Source organism: Hyperoodon ampullatus (genome assembly GCF_949752795.1).
Source record: "Hyperoodon ampullatus genome assembly, chromosome: 13".
In the NCBI taxonomy this organism is placed as follows: domain Eukaryota; kingdom Metazoa; phylum Chordata; class Mammalia; order Artiodactyla; family Ziphiidae; genus Hyperoodon; species Hyperoodon ampullatus.
This window is the reverse complement of record NC_136926.1, coordinates 20,193,848-20,208,506: the sequence shown is the minus strand read 5'-3', so window position 1 is coordinate 20,208,506 and position 14,659 is coordinate 20,193,848. Positions and strand designations below refer to the sequence as shown.

General features: G+C 40.7%; 1 protein-coding gene across 3 annotated transcripts in view; it reads right to left on the bottom strand.

Moving 5' to 3' along the window:
• The window catches only part of GRK3 (G protein-coupled receptor kinase 3), a gene marked incomplete at both ends in the record, with an annotated part of 119,642 nt that overhangs the window by 85,308 nt on the left and 19,675 nt on the right, over positions 1-14,659 (bottom strand). For all 3 annotated transcript variants that reach the window (XM_079717068.1, XM_079717069.1, XM_079717070.1), the window contains one exon: positions 10,325-10,401. In XM_079717068.1, the coding sequence (XP_079573194.1) occupies positions 10,325-10,401 (77 nt within the window). The remainder of the gene's footprint in view (positions 1-10,324; positions 10,402-14,659) is intronic.

The window sequence follows — 14,659 nt, the reverse complement described above, 5'->3', positions numbered from 1 at the left end:
CCCCGGTCTGGGAAGATCCCACATGCCGCGGAGTGGCTGGGCCCGTGAGCCATGGCCACTGAGCATGCGCATCCGGAGCCTGTGCTCTGCAAAGGGAGAGGCCACAGCAGTGAGAGGCCCGTGTACCAAAAAAAAAAAAAAAAAAAAGACAACAGCAAGTGTGGATGAGGCTATGGCAAACCTGGAACTCTCATAAAATGATGGTGAGAATGTAAATATAGTATAATTTAGAAAGCAATTAGTGATTCCTTAAAAAGTTAAACATGAATTCACCATACAGCTCAGCAATTCCACTCCTAGTTACATACCCAGCAGAAATGAAAACATACATCCACACTTGTACGTGAATGTGAACACAGCAGCATCGTTTGTAATAGACCAAAAGTGGGAATAATTCAAATGTCCATCAACTGGCGAAGGGATAAACAAAATGTGGTCTATCCATATAATGGAATATTATTCAGCAACAAAAGGGAACGAGAGACCGAACACACAACGTGGATCAACCTCCAAAACCTTATGTTAAATGAGAGAAGCCATATGCAAAAGACTAACAGTCTACAGCCTGTAAGATTCCACTCATATGAAATGTTCAGAAAAGGCAAATTACTATAGAGACAGAAAGCAGATTATTGGTTGCCTGGGGATGGGAGCAGGAAGTGACTACAAGTGGGCACAGGGTGTCTCTTTGAGACATGGAAATGTTTTAAAATTAGACTGTGGTGCTGGCTGCACAACTCAGAGTTTACTAAAACTCATCAAATTATACACTCATAATGAGTGAATTTTATAACATGTAATATCATGCCTCGATAAAGCTGTTTTTAAAAGAGTAAAAGTTGCAAAATTTTGTTTTGACCAAAACCATGTTTCAAAGACACCAATTCTCACATGAATTCAAAAAGATTAATATTCAGACTCTGGATTAAGCTCTGAAGTCAGTGTGAGAAAATGAAATGTCTTCCGTGGCAATTATGATGTGATGTCATACTACCTTAACTATGATATTCTTTATATATGAGAGTAACATTTGCATACTTCATGAATTAAGCATCTATTTTGGAGTCTCCTTATAATCGGAAACATCCTTCTCTAACGGGAGAGGGTATGCAGTCAGAGAAGTGAGTAGATTGTCAACAGACAGATGGAATTTATCAAATGTTATGTGCCCCACTTGCATATGATGAAATTATTTCAGTATATCCCAGAAGAAAATGGTAGCAAAACATCTTAACCATACAAATTGATTTTAACCGACAAATTGATTTTACTGTCTATTTGATAACCAGTATCCCTTTAAAACCATTCTTTCAATGAGCCAAACCCAGGACATTTGTCAATATCTAAATGAGTAAGTTTTACTGACAGCAAATTAGGAATCAACTTAATTGATGTCCGTTAAGACATATGATTTCTATGTAAAAATGAGGAAGATAAAGGCAGCTGTCACTTACTTAACCTTTTTTATTCTGGAAACCGGCAATTAAAAACAAAGAAGTTAAGCATTGATCCTGCTCTATTAGTCTTCTATTGCTGTGTAACAAATATCCACAAACTCAGTGACTTAAAAACACCATTAATAAATACCTCCTGGGGCTTCCCTGGTGGCGCAGTGGTTGAGAATCTGCCTGCCAATGCAGGGGACACGGGTTCGAGCCCTGGTCTGGGAAGATCCCACATGCTGCGGAGCAACTAAGCCCGTGCACCACAGCTACTGAGCCTGCGCGTCTGGAGCCTGTGCTCCGCAACAAGAGAGGCCACCACAGTGAGAGGCCCGTGCACTGCAATGAAGAGTGGTCCCCGCTTGCCGCAACTAGAGAAAGCCCTCGCACAGAAACGAAGCCCCAACACAGCCAAAAATAAATTAATTAATTAAAAAGAAAAATCTTTCCGATGACAGTGAGCTCATTTAAAAAAAAAAAAAAAAAAAAAAAACCTCCTAGTTCTGGAGGTCAGAACTAGGCTCTGCTGGGTTTTCTGCTTAGGGGCTCACAAAGCCAGAATCAAGGTGTTGGCAACCTGGGTTCTTATCTAGAGTCTCCAGGGAGGAATCTGCTCCCAAACTCATTCACGTTGTTGGCAGAATGCAGTTCCGACGGCTGTAGGACTGAGGTCCCTCCCTGTTCCCTTGCTGCCTGCCAAGGAGGAGGGGTCACCCTCAGCTCCTAGACAACACTCACAATCCTTCTCATGGGGCCCCCTCCACCTGCAAAGTCAGCAAGGGTGCGTCCCACCTTTCTCCTGCTTCAATCTCTCTCACTTCTGCTGCCGGCCTGAGGTCATTCTCTGCTTTTTAAAGGGCTGGTGTGAGCAAATTCAGCCCACCCAGAACACAACCTTAATTATATCTGCAAAATCTCTTTCAGCGGGTTACCCCTGGGAGTAACACCTGGAGGCTTTTAAAAGTCATGGGAGGGGCTTCCCTGGTGGTGCAGTGGTTGAGAATCTGCCTGCCAATGCAGGGGACACGGGTTCGAGCCCTGGTCTGGGAAGATCCCACATGCCGCGGAGCAACTAGGCCCGTGAGCCACAACTACTGAGCCTGCGCGTCTGGAGCCTGTGCTCCACAACAAGAGAGGCCGCGACAGTGAAAGGTCCACACACCGCGATGAAGAGTGGTCCCCACTCGCCGCAACTAGAGAAAAGCCCTCGCACAGAAATGAAGACCCAACATAGCCATAAAAAAATAAATAAATAAATAAATAAATTTATAAAAGTCATGGGAGACGTCATAGAAATCTGCCAACCGCACCTCACTGTCTTTACAGGCAAATATATAGCTCAAGTGGATGAGTAAAAGCATTCAATGTGGAAGGAATGGCATGATTAGCAAACTCACCGCTTCGTAACTTCCTAATAAAATAATCGAGTTATGCAGAGGTCATCAGTGAAAATGAAACGAATGGCAGACGACAGCTGAATGAGGAGCCGGAGAGCTGACTGCACCTGAGCCCACTTTAGAGAAGTGACGGCAGAGCGGCACCTACGTGTCATGTGCCTCTTGCTACAATATCCGAACCTAACATGCTAATCCAGCTGTTGGAGCTGGCTTTCAGTTCACGGGAAATTTAGGAAGCAGAAGGGCAATTTAAATGACACCACGAGAAAGCAAACAGAGAAATCCAGAATGTGGAACACTCTACAATACAGCCGGCCCAGTTTCTTCAATACGTCAATTACCTGGGGGTGGGGGTGGGGTGGGGGACTGTTCTAGATTAATGGGATGTTACTACCAATTACAATACAAGAACAATATTTGGATCCTGATTCAAAAAACACAAGAGTAAAAGGACATTTTTAAGTTAATCAGAAAAACCTGAATATGGACTCAGTATTAAAGTAAGAATCATCATTTTCATTGGCTGGGATAAAGGTATTAAGGTTGTATGAGAAAACATTCAGATTTTTTAGAGATGCACATAGGGCTGAAATGCTATGAGGGGTTTGCTAATTGCTTTAAAATATTCAGGCAACCACAAAAAGAGGGGATGGACAAAGCAGGTACACAAAATGTTGAAACATATCGAATCTGGGTGATGTATATGCATGGGGGCTCATTATTCTGGTCCATTTTTACCAAGGACTAAAAATTTTTATAATAAACGATTTTTTTTTTTTTTTTTTTTTTGTGGTATGCGGGCCTCTCACTGTTGTGGCCTCTCCCGTTGCGGAGCACAGGCTCCGGACGCGCAGGCCCAGCAGCCATGGCTCACGGGCCCAGCCGCTCCGCGGCATATGGGATCCTCCCAGACCGGGGCACGAACCCGTATCCCCTGCATCGGCAGGCGGACTCTCAACCACTGCGCCACCAGGGAGGCCCTAAACGATTTCATTTAAGAGATTTCATTCATTGAGCATCTGCTGAGAATCAATCACTGTGTTCAGGGCTTCGCATCCATTTCCTGCTGGATCCTCACTACGGCCTTATGAAGTAGGTACCATTTGTATCCCCACTTTTATAGCTAAGAATATGAAACAACGACCAGCGTGGGGTGTAGCCAACAGACCTGCCAATTGCCCGCCACCCCAGCGAAGCCTCAGAGGCCAAGTAAATGAAAGATTTCTACATTTTTCGTTTCACAAAGCAGTTTGGCAAGTCGGCTACAGCCCGCGTTGGAGGGCAATCCCCCAAACCATGCGCCAACCGCAGCATGGGGGATGCTGGAAGGTTTGGAAGGAGACAAAAGGAGGAGACAGGTAGAGGGTGAAAGAGAAACAGAGGGACCACAGAAAAGCAACAAGGTGGAAACACAGGGAGACAGTCACGGAAAGGGGCGGAGGGAAGAGATGGGGAGACAGTGGGGAAGAGGGGTGTGCTTGAAGGAGGACGTCACAGACCTAGAGAGTCAGACAAAGCCACTGCAACCTTGGTCCACCTTCCGCTCTGCCCCACCCGTCACACCAGCCAGAAAACGGGAACTCCTCGGAGCAAAGGAGGGACCAGACACGTTCAGTGTAGAGCTCTGTCCACGTGTAATTACAGATCCGTGTCAGGCACCATTACCTTGTCCTCTCTCCCCATCCCCCAGCCCCCATCCTGTGACCTTCTCCCCAGTCAGCTCGCCAGCTCCAAGCTCAGAGTCGGGAGGAAGGGAAGAAGGAGTTATTTATTTATCTAAACCATGTTTCAGTTTTTTAACGGCCTAATTGAGAAAAAAGTCACAGACCCTCAGTGCCCAGCAAAGCTGTTCTCAGTGGGGGAAAATCTGTGAGGCTGAAGTTAATAGCACGAGGGCCACGTTAATGCCACTAGGGGGCTCAGACCAGAGGCTCCTGGAGGCAGCTTCGGGTGACAGTTTAATCACAACAGAAAAAACAGGTCTGGGGCTTGCACGTGTGACTGGGGGGGTTGCAGGGGTGGGGATGGCAGACGGGAAAGGGGTTACAGGAGGGAGAGTGGGGAGCAGAAAACACAAAGGAAGACAGAATCCTCAATGCATTTCAGAGACGGGAACTAGAGCTGCAGAGGAGGGCAGGCCTGTCACACACACACCCCAGGGCGTGTTAAAAACACGGAACCACTTGCTCAAATTACACGTTAAAAAACATCTTCTTCTCCTAGCGGCGTTATTCATGAGAGCCAAAAACTGGAAACAGTCGGCGGACGACTGGATAAATGAAATGTGGCATAGCCATACATGGAAATATTATCAGGTACAGAAAGGCAGGCAGTACTGATACACACGCTACAACGTAGATGAACCCTGAAAACATTATGTTGAGAGAAGCCAGATGCAAAAGGTCACGTGTTATATGATGCCTTTTTTTTTAACATCTTTATTGGAGTATAATTGCTTTACAATGGTGTGTTAGTTTCTGCTTTATAACAAAGTGAATCACTTATACATATATGTATGTCCCCATATCTCTTCACTCTTGAATCTCCCTCCCTACCATCCTCCCTATCCCACCCCTCTAGGTGGTCACAAAGCACCGAGTTGATCTCCCTGTGCTATGTGGCTGCTTCCCACTAGCTATCTATTTTACATTTGGTAGTGTATATGTCCATGCCACTCTCTCACTATATCCCAGCTTACACTTCCCCCTCCCAGTTTCCTCAAGTCCATTCTCTAGTAGGTCTGTATCTTTATTCCCGTCTTGCCCCTAGGTTCTTCATGACCATTTTTTTAGATTCCATATATATGTGTTAGCATACGGTATTTGTTTTTCTCTTTCTGACTTACTTCACTCTGTATGACAGACTCTAGGTCCATCCACCTCACTACAGATAACTCAATTTCGTTCCTTTTTATGGCTGAGTACTATTCCATTGTATATATGTGCCATATCTTCTTTATCCATTCATCTGTTGATGGACACTTAGGTTGCTTCCATGTCCTGGCGATTGTAAATAGAGCTGCAATGAACATTTTGGTACATGACTCTTTGTGAATTATGGTTTTCTCAAGGTTTATGCCCAGTAGTGGGATTGCTGGGTCCTATGGTAGTTCTATTTTTAGTTTTTTAAGGAACCTCCATACTGTTCTCCATACTGGCTGTATCCATTTACATTCTCACCAACAGTGCAAGAGGGTTCCCTTTTCTCCACACCCTCTCCAGCGTTTATTGTTTCTAGATTTCTTGATGATGGCCATTCTGACCAGCATCAGATGATACCTCACTGTAGTTTTGATTTGCATTTCTCTAATGATTAATGATGTTAAGCATTCTTTCATGTGTTTGTTGGCAATCTGTATATCTTCTTTGGAGAAATGTCTACTTAGGTCTTCTGCCCATTTTTGGATTGGGTTGTTTGTTTTCTTGATATTGAGTTGCATGAGTTGCTTGTAAATTTTGGAGATTAATCCTTTGTTAGCTGCTTCATTTGCAAATATTTTCTCCCATTCTGAGGGCTGTCTTTTCGTCTTGTTTATGGTTTCCTTTGCTGTACAAAATCTTTTAAGTTTCATTAGGGCCCATTTGTTTATTTTTGTTTTTATTTCCATTTCTCTAGGAGGTGGGTCAAAAAGGATCTTGCTGTGATTTATGTCATAGAGTGTTCTGCCTATGTTTTCCTCTAAGAGTTTGATAGTGTCTGGCCTTACATTTAGGTCTTTAATCCATTTTGAGTTTATTTTTATGTATGGTGTTAGGGAGTGTTCTAATTTCATTCTTTTACATGTAGCTGTCCAGTTTTCCCAGCACCACTTATTGAAGAGACTGTCTTTTCTCCACCGTATTTTCTTGTCTCCTTTATCAAAGATAAGGTGACCATATGTGCATGGGTTTATCTCTGGGCTTTCTATCCTGTTCCATTGATCTATATTTCTGTTTTTGTGCCAGTACCATACTGTCTTGATTACTGTAGCTTTGTAGTATAGTCTGAAGTTAGGGAGCCTGATTCCTCCAGCTCCGTTTTTCTTTCTCAAGACTGCTTTGGCTATTCGGGGTCTTTTGTGTTTCCATACAAATTGTGAAATTTTTTGTTCAAGTTCTGTGAAAAATGCCAGTGGTAGTTTGATAGGAATTGCATTGAATCTGTAGATTGCTTTGGGTAGTAGAGTCATTTTCACAATGTTGATTCTTCCAATCCAAGAACATGGTATATCTCTCCATCTGTTTGTATCATCTTTAATTTCTTTCATCAGTGTCTTATAATTTTCTGCATACAGGTCTTCTGTCTCCTTAGGTAGGTTTATTCCTAGATATTTTATTCTTTTTGTTGCAATGGTAAATGGGAGTGTTTTCTTAATTTCACTTTCAGATTTTTCATCATTAGTGTATAGGAATGCAAGAGATTTCTGTGCATTAATTTTGTATCCTGCTACTTTACCAAATTCATTGATTAGCTCTAGTAGTTTTCTGGTAGCATCTTTAGGATTCTCTATGTATAGTATCATGTCATCTGCAAACAGTGACAGCTTTACTTCTTCTTTTCCGATTTGGATTCCTTTTATTTCTTTTTCTTCTCTGATTACTGTGGCTAAAACTTCCAAAACTATGTTGAATAATAGGGTGAGAGTGGGCAACCTTGTCTTCTTCCTGATCTTAGTGGAAATGGTTTCAGTTTTTCACCATTGAGGACAATGTTGGCTGTGGGTTTGTCATATATGGCCTTTATTATGTTGAGGAAAGTTCCCTCTATGCCTACTCTCTGGAGGGTTTTTATCATAAAAGGGTGTTGAATTTTGTCGAAAGCTTTCTCTGCATCTATTGAGATGATCATATGGTTTTTCTCCTTCAATTTGTTAATATGGTGTATCACATTGATTGATTTGCGTATATTGAAGAATCCTTGCATTCCTGGGATAAACCCCACTTGATCATGGTGTATGATCCTTTTAATGTGCTGTTGGATTCTGTTTGCTAGTATTTTGTTGAGGATTTTCGTATCTATGTTCATCAGTGATATTGGCCTGTAGTTTTCTTTCTTTGTGACATCTTTGTCTGGTTTTGGTATCAGGGTGATGGTGGTCTCGTAGAATGAGTTTGGGAGTGTTCCTCTCTCTGCTATATTTTGGAAGAGTTTGAGAAGGATATGTGTTAGCTCTTCTTATGATGCTGTTTATGTGGCGTGTCCAACACGGGCAAATCCACAGAGGCAGAAATTAGATTAGTGGTACTTAGGGGTTGGGGAGAGGGGGAGAATGGAGAGGGACTGCTGGTGGGTGTGGAGTTTCTTTCTGGGGTGTTGAAAATGTTCTGTGATGAGACTGGTTGATGGTCATGCAACTCTGAATGCACGAGAACCCACTGAACTGTATACTTGAAATGGGTGAATTTTATGCGATCTCAAATATATCTCAACAAAGCTGTAAAATATTTTTAAAAATTTAAGTAACCAATAAAGAATTCCTTTTCTGCCTTCCCTCCCAAAGATGCAGAGTTTCTCAATCTTGTTATAAGGCTAGTTTTATTTTCTGCTTTTCAGTACAAAATCAGAAGCAAAGGAGAGCATTTATATAGATGGCAGGTAACCAAACACCATGAAAGCAACGAGAAGCAGCAATAAAGGATGAGATGAAAGCCAAATCTGTTCCCCCACCAAATCCTGATGCTCAGGATGAAACGTTTCCATGTGGCTAAGGGCTCTCCCCATGTCGTCCTCAGAACGGACGGGCTACTCTTCATCTGCTTCTCCAGAGCACGCCAGCCGCCCTTTGACCACTGTATTTTGTGGGTTATCACAGAAGCCACATCTACAGAAGACTGCCTTCATAGACGGCTACTTTGTGACAAAAAGTGGTTCACAAACTTCCAAAGACTTTCCGCACCAGTTTCTGCTTTCCTTGAGCAAAGGAGATCACTGTAACTCTTTCTAAAAAAACAAAAAATCTCTCCAGTTTTTACCGGGTGACTTTCTACAGTATTTTACAGTCATGGTTTCCTTTCCAAGAGCCTTTAAAGAATTATCAGAGAAGGAGAACGTCAGATCAGAACAAGTCACTTCATCAACCTGGGTCTACACCTCCTTACCTGTACACAGAAGGGCGGCCCAGAATTATCCCTAAGAATATTCAGTCTCAAAGGGATCAGTCAGTCTCTGTCTATGGAAGTTTTTTTTTTCTTTTTTGCTGTGCTGTGTAGCATGCGGGAATCTTAGCCCCCTGACCAGGGAGCGAACCCATGCCCCTTGCAGTGGAAGCGCAGAGTCTTAACAACTGGACCGCCAGGAAAGTCCCAGCCTGTGTCTATGAATCATGGAAACAGAACTACATGCAGAAGCAGAGTTCCAGGAAACTTTAGGAAGACTTTAATTTCTTGAAATTTTAACAGAGTAATCCTCTAGTATTAAGTTAATTAAAAAAATCAGACACAGTTCCTCCGCAAACCTTCTCTGAGCAGTTGTGGGAGGCAAACAAGATGCAAAGAGACTTCCTGGTCTCTTGTATTCAGCTATGCTGATTTCATGGAAAAACTCTAGCATGATCTGCTTATTACATCACTGTGGGCAAGTTAACAACAGAGCCAGATGACAGACCAAATGATGAATCTTAGCCTCAAGGACAAAAGATTGCTTAGGAAATTTCTGGACAGTGGGAACTGATTTTGGGGAATGGGGAAAAAAAACAGGTGGACAACAGCTCTCATCTAACCCAGCCGATAGTCACCTTTAAACAAACTGCCAGTTTTTCAGAAGGCAGGTGAGAATACAGTGTCTCATTTCTTTGTGGGTCTTGAAATTCCCACTAAAGCAATTCCTATCCAGTCCTAATTTCTCTAGGGCACTAACTGTGGTCACCACAGAGCACTCCTACACAACCACACATCTGCATAGACTGAGACCAGCGCTAGCCAGAGGTGGGCATGGGTCCATGAGCTCTGTGTACATAACAGGGGGAGTCCTGGTGACCAGCTAAGTAGAGATTGCAAATGGAGCCACAGGAATAAGGGAAATTGATGTGGAACTGACAACAGTGAGCAGCAAACAAAACCCATAAACCCATGAGAACTGATCAAGTAAGCCAGCCCCACACTTTGGAAGCAGACACAACAGCGGGGTGAGGTTTATGAAGACACATGCCAACCCCCTGTGATCACGGAACGTACAAGATCAGTGAGAGAAGTTGAGGACCTCAGACATGGGTCCAAAGAGAGCTTCTTTCTGGTTTCCAAGTACCCAATCCTTTGATTTGGGGAACCTCCCAAACTGTCTTAAAGCTTACAGCCAAACTAGTCTGTTTTCCAATAGCTTACTTACAAGAGATATTACTAGGGACATAAGTAATCATTTAGTATCTTATTAATTACATGCAATTTCCTTCATCCCCAGCTTGAGTTATAAAGCATGTAACAGCATTAGGGGCTGCATTTATACATTATTGTGGCGCCACCCGATACCACAACTGGAATTACAGTTTGCCAAACAAACAAGCAGGCTTACCAATTTTCTGATTAAAAATCTTGTCGAAAGTGATTTCATGTCTCTCCTCGAGATACTTCTGCATCACACTCCGGATACTAAAAGAGAAGAGTGACATGTTTTTAACAATGACAGCCTCCATCCCTAGAATGGAAGATACATGGATGTCTTCATTCAAGGATATTGGCTTGATGAACTTGATTTTGGTATTCATTTCACAATGTATATGTATATCACATCATCACATTGTATACTTTAAATATAAATAATTTCATTTGTCAGTTATACCTCAATAAAAAATATGCCCGAAAAAAGGATACTGGCTTGACGAGAGATGCCTCTTACTGACACCCACGATTGCATAAACAGCTGACTAAATTTAAAGCTGGAAACACCACAGCTCCAGCTAGTACCCTCTTCCCATGACTCAGGGCCAACCTTACATGTAGAGACTTGACTATGAAAAATAACTTAAGGACTTTGGGGAAGCTTTCCCTCAACACCACCACTTTACAAAAATATTAAAAGCGTACACACTCACGACAAATTCTGCTAATTGATGAATGAGTTTCTTTCTAAAGCAAAAGCAAATGTTCCCTGGATATATTAATATTCAAAAAATCACACTTCTATACATCAATGATAAACCACGATAAAACATAATTAGAAGGAAGATTTCACTTACACCAGAATAAGGAACATCAAATGCCTTGAAATAAATCTTTCAAAATATGTGCAGGAATGTTACAGGGAAAAATTACAAACTGTACTGACAGACAGTAAAGAAGATCTTAATATGTGGAAAGACAGGCCACAGTTAGGAATGGAAAGATTTAATACTGCAGAAACTCAAAGTCTACCCAGATTCATCTGTAAACTCAATACAATTCCCATCAATATTCCAATAGGATTTTTCATACAACACGGAAACATAAGCTCTTTATAAAGTGTATGCAAAACAACACAGGCTCAAGAATAGCCGAGACATTTCTGAAGAAAAAGAATGATGATAAAAGGGCTTATTTTGAAGCTAAAGTAATTAAGACAGGATAAACAAATTGACCAAGGAAATGGAACAGAAAGCATATAAACTGACCCACACATACATGGAACCCTGATACATAATAGAAGTGGCAAAGCAGAAAAATGGAGAAAGGAGGGATTATTCAATAAGTGAACCCCCAAAGCGATTATCCAAATGGAAAAAGTAGAAATTAAATCTCTATCATCCACTGATGGGCAACAATGTGGCATTATCCCTTTCTTTTTTTTTTTTTTACTTTTTGAAACTAACTGAGGTATAATTTACATGTAATTAAATGCATATTTAAGTGTACTGTTAAATGAGTTTTTCACATATAATACTCTTCTAATCAAGATATCAAATATTTCTATCACCCCAAAAGATGCTCCTTTGCAATCAATCTCCCCAAATTCTAGGATCTGAGCAACTACTGATCTCCTTTCTGTTAATAAAGATGATTTGCGGGGCTTCCCTGGTGGCGCAGCGGTTGAGAGTCTGCCTGCCGATGCAGGGGATACGGGTTTAAGCCCTGGTCCGGGAAGATCCCACATGCCATGGAGCGGCTGGGCCTGTGAGCCATGGCCGCTGAGCCTGCGCGTCCGGAGCCTGTGCTCCGCAACGGGAGAGGCCACAGCAGTGAGAGGCCTGCGTATCGCAACAACAACAAAAAAAAGATGACTTGCTGTAGTTCTAGAATTTTATATAAATAATACAATATGTCATCTTTTGTGTCTGGTTTCTTTCCCTTGGCATAAACAAGCTTCATCCATATTGTTGTGTGCATAAGTATTCAGTTCCTTCTTATTGCCAAGTAGTATGTCATTGTATGAATATTCTACCATTTGTCTATCTGTTCATCTGTTGATAGACATTTAGGTTGTTTCCAGTTTGGGGCTATTACAAATAAAGCTGCTTTAAACATCTGTGTATACGTCTTTTTACGGGCATGTGTTTTCATTTTTCATGGGTAAATACCTAGAAGTGAAACTGTTGGTCATATGGTGAGTTATATTGAACATTATGAGAAACTGCTGAACCATATTCAAAACTGGGTGTAGGATTTTACATTCCCACCAACAATATATGATAGTTCCAGTTGCCAATATTTCGGTTGTCAATATTTTTACTTCTAGCCACTCTGTTGGGTGTGTAGTAGTATTTTGATTTGTACTTTAATTTGCATTTCCCTAATAATATTTTCTCCCACTCTGCACCTTGCCTCTTCATTTCCTTCATGAAGTCCTTCTAAAAGAACAAGTGTTTAGTTAATGAGTTCCAATGTGCTGATTATTTCTTTGGTAGACGGTCTATGCTAAGAAATCTCTCACATCCCAAGGTCATGAAGATTTTAACCTATATTTTCCCTTAGAAATTTTAAAGTTTAGATTTTATGTTTAGGTCTAAGATCCATTTGTTATTTTTGTGTACGATGCAAGGTAAGAACCAAGGTTCTTTTTCTCCTTATAATACCTAATCGTTCTGGTATCATTTGTTGAAAAAACTATCCCTTCTCCATTGAATTTTCTTGGCATCTTTGTTGATTCAACACTAAATATGTGTAGGTCTATCTTTGGACTATCCTGTTGCATTGATCTATATGTCTATCCTTACAAAAATACTGTATTATCTTGATTGCTTTAGGCTTAGTAAGTCTTAAAATCAGGAGGTTTAGTAACCTAAGCATTCCAACTTTGTTTTATTGCTTTTGGTTTTGTTTTTTTGTTTTTTGGCTATCCTAGGTTCACTGTATATAAGTTTTATAAATCAACATGGACATTTCTTCCCAGAAAAAGCCTGCTGAGGCTTTGATGGGGATTTTGTTGAATCTACAGATCAATTTGGGGGAAATTAACCTTAATAATACTAAGTGTACTATGCATAAATACGACATATTTCTCCATTTATCTAAGCTTCTATAATTTCTCTTATTACTATTTCATAGCTTTCAGTGTAGAAGTCTTGTTCTTTTCTTATAATAGCTTTCTCTGGTTTTGGTATCAAGATAATATGATTCATAAAATGAGAGGAGAATTATTCCTTTATTTAATTTTTCTGAAAGAGTTGGTGTAAGACAGTATTCATTCTTCAAATATTTGATAGAACTCATCAGTGAAGCCATCTGAACCTGGAATTTTCTTTGTGGGAAGGTTTTAAATTACAAATTCCATTTCTTTCATAGATATAGGGCTATTCATATTTTCTATTCCTTCTTGTACTGGTAACTTTTATCTTTTAAGGAATTTGTCCAATTCATCCAATTTGTCAAATTACTGAAATTTGATATTTCTTTATTGCCCTTTTAATGTCCGTAAGATTTAGTGACAGTTCTTCATTCATTCTTTATACTGTTAAACTGTGTTTTCCTTTAGTTTTCCCTTGATCAATCTAGGCAGACGTTTATCAACTGTACTGATCTTTAGTTTTTGTTTCATTCATTTTCTTCTATTATTTATATTTTTTATATTTCATTGATTTCCACTCTTTGTTATTTAAATGCTTACAACTTACTGTGGGATTAATTTGCTACTTTTCTAATTTCTTAAAAAGTCAGATCACTGAATTTAAACATTTCTAATATAATCATTTAAAGTTATAAAATTTCCTCTGGGCATTGACTTAACTGTACCTCACAGATATTAATAGTCTCTTTTCATGTTCATTCAATTCAAATTATTGTCTAATTTCTCTTGATATTTTTTTCCTTGAACTGTAAGTTATTTATAACTAAGTTGATTCATTTCCAGATATATGGAGATTTCCAGATATCCTTCTGTTATTGAATTTTGGTTTAATTCTGCTCTTCAAAAAGCACTGGAGAGGGTTTCCCTGGTGGCGCAGTGGTTGAGAGTCCGCCTGCCGATGCACGGGACACGGGTTCATGCCCCGGTCCAGGAGGATCCCACATGCCGCAGAGCGGCTAGGCCCGTGAGCCATGGCCGCTGAGCCTGTGTGTCCGGAGCCTGTGCTCCGCAACGGGAGAGGCCACAACAGTGAGAGGCCCGCATACCGCAAAAAAAAAAAAAAAGCACTGGAGAGAATTAAAAGACAAGCCACAGACTGAGAGGAAATGCTGGCAAATCATATATCTGATTGAGGAATTGTATCCAGCATGTATAAAGGATTTTCAAAGTTGAAGAATAACAAAACAAAAAACCCTCTTAAAAAAATGGGCAAATCATGCATACAGACAATTCACCAAAGAAGATATGTGGATGGCAAAGAAGCATATGAAGAGATTCTCAACAACGTTAGTCATTAGGAAAAGGCAAATTAAAATCACAATGAGATATTACTACACACCTATTAGAGTAGCTAAAATTTGAAAAGACTGA